Source organism: Sceloporus occidentalis, unplaced genomic scaffold, assembly GCF_023333645.1.
Source record: "Sceloporus occidentalis isolate IW3139 unplaced genomic scaffold, rSceOcc1.0.p SCAF_8, whole genome shotgun sequence".
Taxonomy (NCBI): Eukaryota; Metazoa; Chordata; class Lepidosauria; order Squamata; family Phrynosomatidae; genus Sceloporus; species Sceloporus occidentalis.
Genome location: NW_028316988.1, coordinates 32,117,579 through 32,131,693, shown reverse-complemented (window position 1 = coordinate 32,131,693; position 14,115 = coordinate 32,117,579). Strand labels below are relative to the sequence as shown.

At 40.9% G+C, this 14,115-nt stretch overlaps 1 protein-coding gene and 1 long non-coding RNA gene across 4 annotated transcripts in view; both read left to right on the top strand.

Annotated features, from left to right (window-relative positions):
• LOC149308541 (lipid transferase CIDEC-like) overlaps nt 1-14,115 on the top strand; it is a 39,930-nt gene that overhangs the window by 23,920 nt on the left and 1,895 nt on the right. For 2 of the 3 annotated variants that reach the window (XM_089535968.1, XM_089535969.1), the window contains exons 4-6: nt 13,167-13,314; nt 13,401-13,550; nt 13,801-13,988. In XM_089535968.1, the coding sequence (XP_089392094.1) occupies nt 13,189-13,314; nt 13,401-13,550; nt 13,801-13,988 (464 nt within the window). In that variant the 5' untranslated portion in view covers nt 13,167-13,188. Of the gene's footprint in view, nt 1-12,960; nt 13,080-13,166; nt 13,315-13,400; nt 13,551-13,800; nt 13,989-14,115 lie in introns of those variants that run through there. The other variant, XM_089535967.1, reaches the window with a different exon arrangement.
• Nucleotides 2,879-14,115, top strand: part of LOC149308538 (uncharacterized) — a 43,963-nt gene continuing 32,726 nt past the window's right edge. Inside the window, exon 1 of the long non-coding RNA XR_016282166.1 lies at nt 2,879-3,134. This is a non-coding gene — a long non-coding RNA (uncharacterized LOC149308538). The remainder of the gene's footprint in view (nt 3,135-14,115) is intronic.

Sequence of the window (14,115 nt, the reverse complement as noted above, 5' to 3'; positions counted from 1 at the left end):
GGAGGAGGAGGCTGGGGAGCCTTTTCCTGAACCAGATAAACTGTTTTTCTTCCTCTTTCTTCCTTTCTCTCATTCTTTCATTCTCTCTCTCTTGGCCTAGATTGCAAGCAGCAGGTGATCCCCAGAAGTCATCAAAAATTAAGGCCCTACAAGAGGGATTCGCTCTGAGGTTTCGTCACACGATGAAGCAGCTCCAGATGAACCCAAAGAGAAAGGCAGAACGAACACAAAACATAAGGAGGAGAGAGAGAGAGGCATTTGCTCTTTTGGGGGCCTTTTATTCTTTGTAGGTTGCATGATTCGAATTCGTCTCACGCACAACTGGCGACACAACTGTGCAGCAATGGAAAAGGCCCAGCAAGGGCTGAGTTTGCAAAACAGGGCCATAAGCAAACCTTCCTTCCTTTCGTCCTTCCTTCCTGCCTTCCTTTTTCCTTTTTCTTTCCTTTTTCCTTCCCTCCTTGCTTCCTTCCTTTTTCCTTTTTCTTTCCTTCTTCCTTCCCTCCATCCTTTGTTTTTACTTTCTTTCCTTTTTCCTTCCTTCCTTTTTCCTTCCTTCTATACTTCCTTTCCCCCTTCTTTTTTACTTTCTTATTTTCTTTTTCCTTCCTTCCTTCCTTTCCCCATTCATTTTTACTTTCTTCTTTTCTTTTTCCTTCCTTCCTTTCCCCTTCTTTTTTACTTTTGTCTTTTCTTTTTCCTTCCTTCCTTCCTTCCTTCCTTTCCCCGTTCATTTTTACTTTCTTCTTTTCTTTTTCCTTCCTTCCTTCCTTTTTCCTTTTTCCTTCCTTCCTTCCCCCTTCTTTTTTTACTTTCGTCTTTTCTTTTTCCTTCCTTCCTTCCTTCCTTCCTTCCTTCCTTCCTTCCTTTCCCCGTTCATTTTTACTTTCTTCTTTTCTTTTTCCCTCCTTCCTTCCTTCCCCTTCAGAGAAGGAAAGCAGTAAGGAAAGGAGGAAGGAGAGAGGAAGGAAGGAATGAGGGAAGGAAAGAAGGAAGGATGGAAGGAAGGAAAGAGGGAAGGAAGGAAAGAAAGAAAGAAGGAGGAAGGAAGGAACGAATGAAGGAGGGAGGGAAAGAGTGAGGAAGGAGGGAAGGAAGGAGGAAGGGAGGGAGGGAAAGATGGAAGGGAGGGAGCCTGACAGAAGCCCTTTCCTTCCTTCCTTCCAGAGCCCCAGCCGTGACCCCCGGAGGATCAAGGCTGTCCGTCTCCTGCTTTTTCTGGCATGAAAGTAACTTGGAAGCCTCAGCCCCAAAGTCCCTGAAGAAGAGACAGAGGCCTTGTTCTGCCAAAAGCAGGCAGCCCTTGCTCCACTTCACACCAGGAAACTCCCCAGCCTCTCTCTCTCACTCACGCTCTTCTGCCATGCAGGAATACAGAGAATCCCTCCTTCTGCCATGCAAAAATACATAGAACAATAAAGACGGAATGGACTTCTGAGGGCCATAGAGTCCAACCCACTTTCTGCCATGCAGGAATACAGCGAAGCTCTCTTTGTGCCATGCAGGAATACATAGGACGTCCGGTCATCCTGCGCTGAGTTCCAGTTTTGCAACTGTCCTCTCTCTCTCTGTGGCCTTCTCTTCTCCTTCTTTCCTTCCATCCCTCCATCCTTATCGAGGGAGGAAGAACAAAAAGGGAAGAACGGATGGAGAGAGGAAAAAAGGGACGAAGAAGCAGATGGTGGCTTTGTACCCAAAAGGCCACGGACCCCTTCCAAGGAAAGCGGCGATTTCAACAAGGCGGAGGAGCGTGACCGGAATTAAATCATGGCAATCCGTTGCAGGGAATTTGGGAACAGAACTAAATGAATGCAAAAATAAACACATTAAAATAACAATCGCAACCAAACGGAATAAATGTATGAAATAAAGGTATTTTATGAATCACAAACGGATGAAATAAATAAGTTTCGCTTATTTGCAAATGAATGTAAATATTTTTGTTTAATAAATAAATATATGAAACTATAATAAGAATAAGAATAATAAATTGTATAAATTATATATATATATATATATATATATATAAATACATAAATAATATATAAATAATTATATATATAAATAATTATAATCTATTTATATATATATATATATATATAGTTTATTTGTTATTTATATATTATTATGTATTATATATTATTATTATCTATATATAACTATGTGTATAATTAATAATATATAGATAATAATATATAAATAAATAAAATAATATAAATATAGAAATAATTATATGATATATAAATAATATATATATGAAATATAAAATATATAAATGAAATGTAATATATAATATAAATAATTAATAATTATAAATAATATAAATAATACATATATATATAATATACAAAATATAAAATATATAAATAATACATAATCTCTCTCTCTCTCTCTCTCTCTCTCTTTCTACAAGTGCGTTGGTGACTAAAAAGGCCAATTCGGGATAAGCAGGTCTGGTTGCAGAAAGCACAGCAGAAAGTCTCCTTGGGTGATGTTTCCAGGTTGCGGTTCTTTCTGCGTTGTTCTTTCTCTTCGAGACTCGTTCGGCGTGAGCTTTCGAAGAAGGCTGCAGCGTCATGGATAGTGCGTCTCCATGCCTCCTGATGTGAGGCCAGGGAGGACCATTGTTGGTGATCTATCTGGCCAAGCCTGAGATGTTGTTTCAGGGAGTCCTTATATCTCTTCTTTGGGGCACCCCTCTTACGCTGACCCATGGCGAGTTCACCGTAGAATACTATTTTGGGGAGGCGATGGTCCTTCATCCTAGAAACGTGTCCTGCCCAGCGCAGCTGCGTCCTCAATAGCATGGCCTCAATGCTGGTGATCTCTGCTTGCTCAAGGACAGCAACATTTGTCACATAGTCAGTCCAGTGTATATTTAGAATTGTGCGTAAACAGCGCTGATGAAAGCGTTCAAGGAGTCGTAGGTGTTGGCGATAGGTGACCCATGTTTCAGACCCATAGAGGAGAATAGACAGTACAATGGCTCTATACACACTGATTTTTGTGCTTCGCCTCAAGTGTTTGTTACTCCAGACTCTTTTGTGAAGCCTTCTGAATGCGCTATATGCCTTTGCCAGTCTGTGATCGATCTCTTTATCAATCTTGGTGTCTGAGGAGATGATGCTTCCCAGGTAGGTGAACTGCTGGACAGACTTAAGCACAGATGTGCCTACGGTGATGTGGGAATGGTAGTGTTCTTCCTGTGGTGCAGGCTGGTAGAGAACTTCCGTTTTCTTCAGACTGACTTCCAGCCCAAAGAGCTCTGCAGCTGTTGCAAAACAAGATGTGAGGTGCTGCAGAGCTGCTTCCATATGGGCAACAAGGGCAGCATCATCAGCAAAAAGCAGCTCACGGACTAGATAGTTTAGGGTCTTAGTGCGGCTTAAGTTAAACAGGCTACCATCAGTACAGTAGCATATATAAATGCCATAGTCTTCTTCTTTGAGATCTGCCGTAGCCCTTTGGAGCATCATGCTGAAGAAGATTGTAAATAAAGTTGGAGCAAGAACACAACCTTGTTTTACACCATTAGTTATTAGAAAGGGCTCCGAGAGAGCATCGCCATATCTGACTTGACCTTGCTGGCCTTCATGTAGCAGGATGATCATTTGGAGGAATTTCGGGGGCATCCTAGTCGTTCCAGGATCTGCCACAGACCTTTTCTACTCACAGTGCCGAAGGCTTTGGTGAGGTCGACAAATGTTACATAGAGTCCTTTGTTCTGCTCTCTACATTTCTCTTGCAGTTGTCTGAGGGCAAATACCATGTCTGTAGTGCTCCTATTAGCTCTAAAGCCACATTGGCTTTCGGGAAGAAGTTCTTCTGCAATGGCAGGAACTAATCTGTTCAGCAGTATCCTTGCGAGGATTTTTCCAGCAATGGAGAGCAGTGTTATACCTCGATAGTTTGAGCAATCCGATTTTGCTCCTTTTTTGTTGTACAGGGTGATGATGACTGCATCTCGGAGATCTGATGGCAGTTCGCCTTTTTCCCAGCAACTCACAAGGAGTTTGTGGAGTTTAGCATGGAGTACATGACCTCCATATTTCCAAGCTTCAGGTGGAATTCCATCAATCCAGGCAGCCTTGCCATTTTTCATCTGCTGTATGGCCTTAACAGTTTCTTCCAAAGTGGGAGCTATATCCAATTCCTTCTTCATTGGTTGTTGTGTCATATGTTGAATAGCTGAGTCTTGGACTACTCGGTTGGCACTAAAGAGGCTTTGGAAGTGTTCAGCCCATCGGTCCAGAATGGAAGCTTTATCTGTGATCAGTGTTTGACCATCTGAACTGTATAGGGAGCTTTGGGTCTGATATGTAGGTCCAAACACTGCTTTAAGAGCTTCGTAAAATCCTCTGGAATCACCCAGATCTGCACAACGTTGTGTCTTTTCTGCTAAATTGATCCACCATTTGTTCTGAATGTCTCTGAGTTTTTGTTGGAGTTGACTACACATACGAGGCGAAAGGCTGCTTTTTTGGCATGGCAGGATGGCTGGGCGAGGTGTGCCTGGTGAGCAGTTCTCTTCTTTGCCAACAGCTCCTAGATCTCTTGGTTGTTTTCATCAAACCAGTCTTGTTTTTTCTTGAGGGAGAACCCTAAGGATTCTTCCGCAGACTGCAGGATGCTGTTTTAGATATGTTGCCAAAGCACTGTAGGAGAAGAGTCTACAGGATGGTCTTCAAGTTTTGTTTGCAAATTTGCCTGGAGGTTGTCTCTTATGGCAGCTTGTTAAAGATTGTTGTCTTGGAGTCTCCTCTTTAGGATGCCACCCCTCTTAGGTTTCAACTGAAAATTAAGATTTAGTTTGCATCATACGAGGCGATGATCTGTTTGACATTCTGCACTGGGCATCACTCGGGTATGACGGACATCGCGAATATTTCTCTGGCGCACTAGGATATAGTCATTGAGGTGCCAGTGTTTGGATCGGGGATGCATCCAGGTTGTCTTCAGGCTGTCTTTCTGCTGAAAGATGGTGTTTGTAATAGTCAGCTGCTGTTCTGCACAAAATTCTAGCAGGAGATGTCCGTTATCGTTACAGTTTCCAACACCATGCTTACCTAAAACACCTTTCCAGGCTTCGAAGTTCTTTCCTACTCTAGCATTGAAGTCACCTAGGATAATGATTTTGTCTTCTGCAGGGACTTTTTGTATAAGGTGGCGTAGCTCTGAGTAGAATTTGTCTTTCTCCGCAGGGTCGGCTTGCATAGTTGGGGCATATATACTGAAGAGAACAACATGTGGGAGGCGTAAGGAGATAATGCGATCAGAGTGTCCTGTTGGCAAGGTTTCGAGTTTGGAGGCGATGGAGTTTTTGATCATGAAGCCTACACCTGAAAGATGTTTTTCAGTTTTGGGTTTGCCAGACCAATAGAGTGTGTAGCCGGCACCGTGTTCTTTAAGGCTGCCTTCCTCGTGGAGACGAACTTCACTAAGAGCAGCGATGTCGATGTTAAGTTGTGACAGTTCATGGGCTATTAGAGCAGAACGACGCTCAGGATGTCCACTATCTGCAGAATCTTGCATGGTTCTGATGTTCCAGCATGCAAGCGTTAGTCTGTTTGCACCTTTGGAGGCTGGTGTGTGCCTTTGTCTCTTTGTCTTTGTTTGACCGCATCAGAAGATTCCCGTTGGCCGCGGCTAGCCAACCGGGTTGTTGGGGATGAGCTTTCTTTAGGCCACCTTTTCTAGGCCCCTCTCCATATGGAGCAAGCAGTGCTCTCCTTAAAAAAGGCTGCTTGGTCATTCAGGATGCTGCCGAACAAGACTATCATCCCCGGTCAGTCTCGAGCGACCAAAGTCCTGAACTGCCTGCATGCAGGGTTGGGTCTGCGGCTTCCAGTGCATCTTTACACCTGCCATTTTGTCCCTCGCCTATCGCTACAGGGCTTTTTCGGAGATTGGATGTGTCCTTTGAGCCTGTGCAATGGATTTTTCTGGTGGAGCACAGCGTGCACAGAACTGGCCTCAGCCTTTAAACCAGAGGTTCGTCTGCTGAGGCCTTGACAAGCATGGACAGTGGCAGCGAGGTCCTTGGGTCGTAGGTTTGATTAGAGTTTCCTTCTCTGAGATGGTTGACCTTGCAAGGTTAGACGAGCACCATCTGCCTGGGTTTGGGATTAGAGCAGGGGTAGGCAACCTGCGGCCCGTGGGCCGGATGTGGCCCGGCAAAGCCTTGGGACCGGCCCCAGCCCGGTCCTGCCGCCGATTGCCGCCGGGGCCTTTGGCCTCTCGCGCGCATGTGCAAGGGAGGCAATTGTCTATAGACGCCTCAGAAACATGCATTTATATTAACATTTTTTAAAAAATCAGCAATTTTTTTGCGTGTCCTCCACTTTTTTTAAAAAAGTGTCCACCATTTGAAAATGTTGTCTTACATCTGTCCCGGTTTATTTAGTTATTTAAATTTTTTAAAAATTATTTAATTATTTATTTTTTGGCTTCGCCCCCCAGTTGTCTGAGGGACAGCAACCCAGCCCCTGGCTCAAAAAGGTTGCCTACCCCTGGATTAGAGTTTTCCTTCTCCTAGGATGGTTGCCATAAGGCTAGAGAGCACATCCTGCCCTTTGGCGCTCTTGGTCAGACCCTTTGGTTGTGACCTGTCTGGCATGGGAGGCCCTGCCGGTGGCTATTATACCACTGCCAGCATAGCTCACAGCTTCATTAGGGTACGCAAGCCTCTCCCCCACGACAAGGGGGCGTCAATGCTTCCACTAACTGAATAATTACAGATGTGAGGTATTAGTGATTTCTTTCACTTTTGCTTTATGTACCTCTTCTGAACAACTAGCTGTCTTCATCAGTCTTGAGAAGTGAGTCACAATAAGTGTGTGTGTGTGTGTATAATTTTTAAAGGGAGATCATTATATGTTGCTACTCTATTTCTTAAGTACTGCTTCCATTGCTTGGCCAGGAAAACCCACTGGGTGACCATGGGCAAGTCACATTCTCTCAGCCTCAAAGGAAGGCCAAGTCAAACCCCTTCTGAACACATCTTACTAAGAAAATCCCATGATAGGATCGCCATAAGTTCGAAATGGCTTGAAGGCACACAATGTTTCTTGAGTACTGCATCTACTGTCCAACGTGAAGAAGACAGATTTTAAGTAAGATAATTAATATTTGTTTAGTATAAAATTAAATAATCTCATTTCAGTGGATGCCAGCACTGAATGAATCCACCCATTCTTCAGACAACTGAAATGTGATGACACATGAACAGCATGAGTCCTGATGCCAGAAGCTCCCTTCCTTAAAAAATATTTACTTGGGAATAAGACTTGGGGGTTTCAGTTAAACATTTCCAGATTTGGACCTAGGACTGTAAGCTCAGGTGATCTTAAAAATAAATAATATATAAATAATAAATAAAATATATAAAATATATGTTATGAATATTTATTAACATATAATATATAAATACTAATAAATAAATAAAATATAACTAAAATTAATATATAATATATAAAATTATATATTTTGCATGGATGGGGCAAATAGTATACAAATAATAGTTTTTAAGTAATATATCAATAATAAATAAAGTATATAAAATATATAAATAATAATATAAATATGACCCTTAGTAGTCCCTTCTGTCTTCGTTATTCTATGTATTCCTGCACGGGAGAAAGAAGTTTGGAAGTTTCCTAACAAAGGCAGAATGGGATTAGCACACAACTTTGTGTCTCATCCGCAGAGACACAAAAACACCCACACAAGACGCAGAGGCTTCTTCAAAGGCAGCCCCAATTCCCTTCATTCGCTTTCCAGCTCATTATCCGGTCTCTGGAGAGCGACGCGGTTTCATAAATAACGCCGCTTCGGTTGTTAGTGGCTCACGAAAAAACCCCAGAGGCATGCGTTGCACAAACACAACGCTTGGTGTCTCCGTCACGTGGCGCAGAGGCGAAATCTGACCGAATCCGGGTCAGAGGGAAGCTGAATCTGGTCCGGGTTTTCCAGGATATTCAGGTTTTTGGTCTCTATGTTCCTCAATGGGTTCAAGAAGCTCCTTCAGATCTGTGCAAAACCCAGAACAGATTCTGCAGAAACTGGAATGGGTTATGCAAAAATAATATAAAATAATGGCAAATTTAAAATAATATAAAATAATGTCAAATAATGTCAAATAATATAAAATAATGTCAAATAAAATAATGTCAAATAAAATATAAAATAATGTAATAGTAAAAAATAAAATAATGTAAAATAATATAAAATATAAAAATGTAAAATAATATAGAATAATGTAAATATAAAATAATATAAATAATGTAAAATAAAATAATGTAAAACAATGTAAAATAATGTAAAATAATATAAAATTTTAAAATAATATAAAATAATATAAAATAAAATACGGAAGTGGAATCGGTCCCCCCCCACCCAAAAAAAAAAAAAATCAGGATTTTGTTACGGGAAAAACCTGGAACCGGACTTGCAAAAATATTGGAATAGTTTCTGCGAAAACTGGAATAAATTAATTAAATCTTGCCTAATAAAACCCTATGGGAAAATGTATGGGATCTCCATAAGTCAATAGTCCCTAAAAGTCCTTGGATGGGAGACCGCCGAGGAATTGCCTTTGCCTTTGATATCCCTTGATCTTCTGGATTCCCTCCATTTTAAGCCTTGCCTTCCTCCTCCATCTCCCCAAACGGAGTAATTAGCACTCGCTCGTTTGCATTAATTAATTAAGATGACAGGAGCCCCAAGGAAATAAAAGGCAGCCTTGTGATCTCGAAGGATCCCAAGCCAGAAAGTAGACCCTGGGGTCTCTTTATTTAATACAAGGCACAGCTTTGATCATGGCAGCCATATATATATATATATATATATATATATATATATATACATACATACACACACACACATACATGCATACATATATATATTAAATTTTAATTTAATTTTTAAATATAATTTTATATAATATAATTTTATATTATATTTTATATAATTTTTATTTAATTTTATAAATTTTATAAATTTTATAAATGCCAAATTTTAAATTTTATATAGCAGACACTTTATGTGTGTGTATGTAAAATATAATATACTATAACTGATTATATTTATATTTATATTTATTATATTTATTATATATATTTATTTAAATATGTATTTATTAAATATATTTATTATATATTTATTATAATATTATTTATTGTAATATAATATATTTATTATATTATAATATATTATGTTATAATAAATAATATTATAATCAAGTTTTTTTAGCATATATAAAATTATATTATATAATATAATATATTATATTATAATATAGTATTATATAATATAATTTTATATATGCAAAAAAAATCTTGATTTTGCTATTTTATACAAGGGACACCTATATATATATATATATATATATATATATATATTTGATAATATTTCAAATTTTATATAGCAGACACTATATGTGTGTGTTTATTATATTTATATTATATATATATATATATATATATATATATATATAACTTTATACATGCCAAAAACTTCCATTTTGCTATTTTATGCAAGGGACACCTCTCTCTCTCTCTCTCTCTCTCTCTCTCTATATATATATATATATATATATATATGAAAATATTTCAAACATTACATAACGGATACTGTACATATACGTGTATTTATGTGTGTGTGTGTATATATGTATATGTGTGTATATATATATATATATGCGCAATGACACAACTCTTAAAGGCCTTGGAGAGAGCAGGTGCCTTCATTAAGAAAAATGCGCATTTCTGGGCTAGCGTCCAAACGGCGTTCCAGGCGGCCGGCCTTGGATCCCTCCAATTAATCCCCAGTTAATTGGAGGCTAATCATTTCCACTTTGAGGACTGATAAAGCCCAAGGCGATTAGATCATGCGCCGCCGACGCCTCCTTCGCGTTCCCCCCGGAAGATATTTAAAACGCACTTTGCGCTTTCCAAAAGACTCTTTCTGTCTGCGTCTCTTGGCAAAAGGAGCTGCAAGGTAAGTGAGGGAAGGGTTGGGATTTGAACCCAGACCACGGTGGACGTGCAAACGCCACACCGCAACGGTTACGGCCGCCATCGTACCTAAGACTGTAGGATTATAGCCTCCCCCTCCGCATTCGTGGATTTGGCTATTCATGGATTTGATCGGTTACATCCTCTCTAGGCATTTCTAGGCCATCCGGCGCAACTTTTACGGACGTTGACCATAGAGTTGCGCTGGGGAAGCGATACATTTCCTAGAGAAAACACTCTATAGTGCAATTCTATGGTCGACTTCTGGCGACATTAGTAGTGATAATACTATAATAATAATAAAAATAAAATATAAATACAACAACAGCAATAATAATAAATATAATAAATATAAAATAAATATAATAATAATAATAATAAATGTAATAATAATAAATATAAGAAATATATAAATAAATATAATATAATAAATATAAAATAAATATAATAAATATAATAATAATAAATGTAACAATAAATATAATAAATATAAAAATAATATAATAATATAATACAAATAATAACTATAATAATAAATATAATGTGTAATAATAAATATATTAATAAATGTAATATAATGACTATAATTAGAATAATAATAAATATAACAAATATAAAAATAAATAAAACAAGTAAAATATAATCATAAACAAGAACCCAGGATGGATGACCAAGGAACTTTCAGCTCAGCTAAATTTTAAACGGGAAATCACCAAAGAGGAATTCAAACAAATAGCTAGCAAGTGTAGAGATAAGGTCAGAAAAGCCAAAGCACAGAATGAACTCAGGCTTGCTAGAGAGGTTAAGAACAACAAAAAGGGCTTTTATGGATATGTCCGCAAGAAAAGGAAGAAGGAAATGGTAGGGCCACTGTGTGGAGAAGATGGCAAAATGCTAACAGAAGACAGAGAAAAGGCAGAATTAACACCTTCTTTGCCTCAGTCTTCTCAGAAAAGGCAAAGGGTGCTCAACCTGAGGATAATGGAGCAGAGGACAGAATAGGGGAATTTCAGCACAGAATAAGTAAAGAGATAGTAGAGGAACACCTTGTTAATCTAAATGAATTTAAGTCTCCGGGACCAGATGAACTCTATCCAAGGGTATTAAAAGAACTGGCAAATGTAATATCGGAGCCATTGGCAATCATATTTGAAAACTCCTGGAGAACAGGAGAGATCCCAGCAGACTGGAGGAGGGCAAACGTTGTCCCCATCTTCAAAAAGGGGAAAAAAGAGGATCCCAACAATTATCGTCCAGTTAGTCTGACATCAATTCCAGGAAAGATTCTGGAGCAGATCATTAAACAGAGAGTCTGTGAACATCTAGAAGGCAATGCCATAATCACAAAAAGTCAACATGGGTTTCAGAGAAACAAGTCATGCCAGACAAACCTAATCTCTTTCTTTGACAAAATTACCAGCTTGGTAGATGAAGGGAATGCTGTGGATATCGTATATCTTGATTTCAGTAAGGCCTTTGACAAGGTTTCCCATGACATTCTTGCAAACAAGCTTGTAAAATATGGGTTAGACAAGGTAACTGTTACATGGATTTGTAATTGGTTTACTGGCCGAAGCCAAAGGGTGCTCAACAATGGCTCCTTTTCATCCTGGAGAGAAGTGACCAGTGGGGTCCCACAGGGCTCTGTCCTGGGCCCAGTGCTATTCAACATCTTTATCAATGACCTGGATGACAGAATTAGGGGCATACTTATCAAATTTGCAGATGACACCAAATTAGGAGGAATAGTTAATACTCCAGAGGACAGGATCAAGATTCAAAATGACCTGAATAGACTAGAAAGCTGGGCCAACGCTAACAAAATGAAATTCAACACGGAGAAATATAAGGTACTGCACTTAGGGCAGAAAAATAAAATGCACAGATATAGGATGGGAGACACATTGCTGAATGAAAGTACATGTGAAAGGGATCTGGGAGTCCAAGTAGACCACAAGTTGAACATGAGTCAACAGTGTGATGCGGCCGCTAAAAAGGCCAATGCAATTTTAGGCTGCATCAATAAAAGTATAGTGTCTAGATCAAGAGAAGTAATAGTGCCACTGTATTCTGCTCTGGACAGGCTCCACCTGGAATATTGTGTCCAGTTCTGGGCACCACAATTCAAAAAGGACATTGAGAAACTGGAGCCATGGGTCCAAAGGAGGGCGACTAAAATGGTGAAGGGTCTGGAAACCATGCCCTATGAGGAACGCCTTAGGGAGCTGGGGATGTTTAGCCTGGAGAAAAGAAGGTTAAGAGGTGATATGATAGCCCTGTTTAAATATTTGAAGGGATGTCATATTGAGGAGGGAGCAAGCTTGTTTTCTGCTGCTCCAGAGACTAGGACCCGGAGCAATGGATGCAAGCTGCAGGAAAAGAGATTCCACCTCAACATTAGGAGGAACTTCCTGACAGTAAGGGCTGTTCGACAGTGGAACAAACTCCCTCGGAGTGTAGTGGAGTCTCCTTCCTTAGAGGTCTTTAAACAGAGGCTGGATGGCCATCTGTCGGGGATGCTTTGATTGGGATTTCCTGCATGGCAGGGGGTTGGACTGGATGGCCCTAGTGGTCTCTTCCAACTCTATGATTCTTTGATTCTAATAATAAACATAATAATTATAAATACCAGCACTAATACTTTGTGATAAGGAGGCTGAGCCGAATGCCCTTCTCAGTGTCGAAGAAAGTGGATTTGGGGCATTGCAGTTCCCATTTGGCCGGGGGATGCTGGGCCTTTTTGTCCAAGAACGGCGTTCGCTCCACCGGTGGCGACCTTCGACCTCTGCTCTTTGGCCTAGATGGCCTAACAGTGAGTCAGTCCCTTTAGTTGCACTGCGTGATGCAACCTGCGCCGAGGCGGCCGCCTCGCTCTTCTCCGCATCCAAAGTCCAAGGAATACACACACACACACACACTGTGTGTGTGTCTGTGTGTCTGTGTCTGTGTGTATATATACACACACACACTTATTCTCTTTTGCAGCTCAGAGGCAAAAACCGTCTTTGCGAGGATGGACTACGCAAAGAAGTCGCTGGGCCTTCTCTCCCCAAGATCCCTCTCCAAGTAAGTAGCGCTTCTTTATTGATTGTCGATCAATTATTGATCAATTATCGATTAATTATTGATTGATTATTGAATTATGCTGTACAGGTGCGTCTCGGCCAGCGCCTTGATGACCCACCAGCTGCTGGTCAGTCCTCCTCCTCCTCCGCCGTTCCGGCCATTCCGAGTGACCAACTGCAACCGGACACTGCGCAAAGGGATCGTGGCTGAAAGCCTGGAGGACCTTCAAGAGAAGGTGAGCACCTAGATGACCACGGCTGGACGTCCAGTGGCAGCAGCCGGACATCAAGGGTCAAGGCTTGACCGCTTCCGTTTCTGTAGGTCCGTGGCGCCTTCCTCTTGGTTGGCAACATCCAGCTGGCCTTGGATGAAGATGGGACCATCGTGGAGACGGAGGCGTTCTTCCGGACGCTGGACGACGGCACCGTGTTTGTGGTGCTGGCCGAGGGTCAGGCGTGGCGGCCAGTCAAGGTGAGAATGACCGCTGACTGGCAGGACCGATATCTGTGGGCATTAGGGGGTTTCCTAGGCAACAAGTCTGTCAGTACCCCAAAAGGGACCAGATTCCCATCCGATCTCGAATGCTAAGCAGGGTCAGCCCTGGACAGTCCTTGGATGGGAGACCACCAAGGGATATTTTAGCAGGAGGGACTTATGAAACCATATTTCGAGGGTCTAACTCCATCTATTCTTATGCAATTTGATCCATTTTTATCTACAGGTGGACGGCTATCAGATCCTGGCGTCGCGCAAACCGCAATGCCGGATCGACGTGGCGTGCGTGACCTTTGACCTTTACAAGACCGACCCCCGGGACTTTGTCGGCTGCTTGAACGTCAAGGCGACGCTCTATGGGGCTTACAGCATGTCCTACAACATGCGATGCTACAGCGCAAAACGGATAGCGAGGTCAGCCGCCATCTTGTCCCCCTTCTAGCAGGTCAACATCTTATAGAATTGGACCATAGAGATCTAGAAACGCCTAGAGAAGGGTCCTGTCTAGGAATCTCCAGGTCCTCCAACGCAACTCTATGGT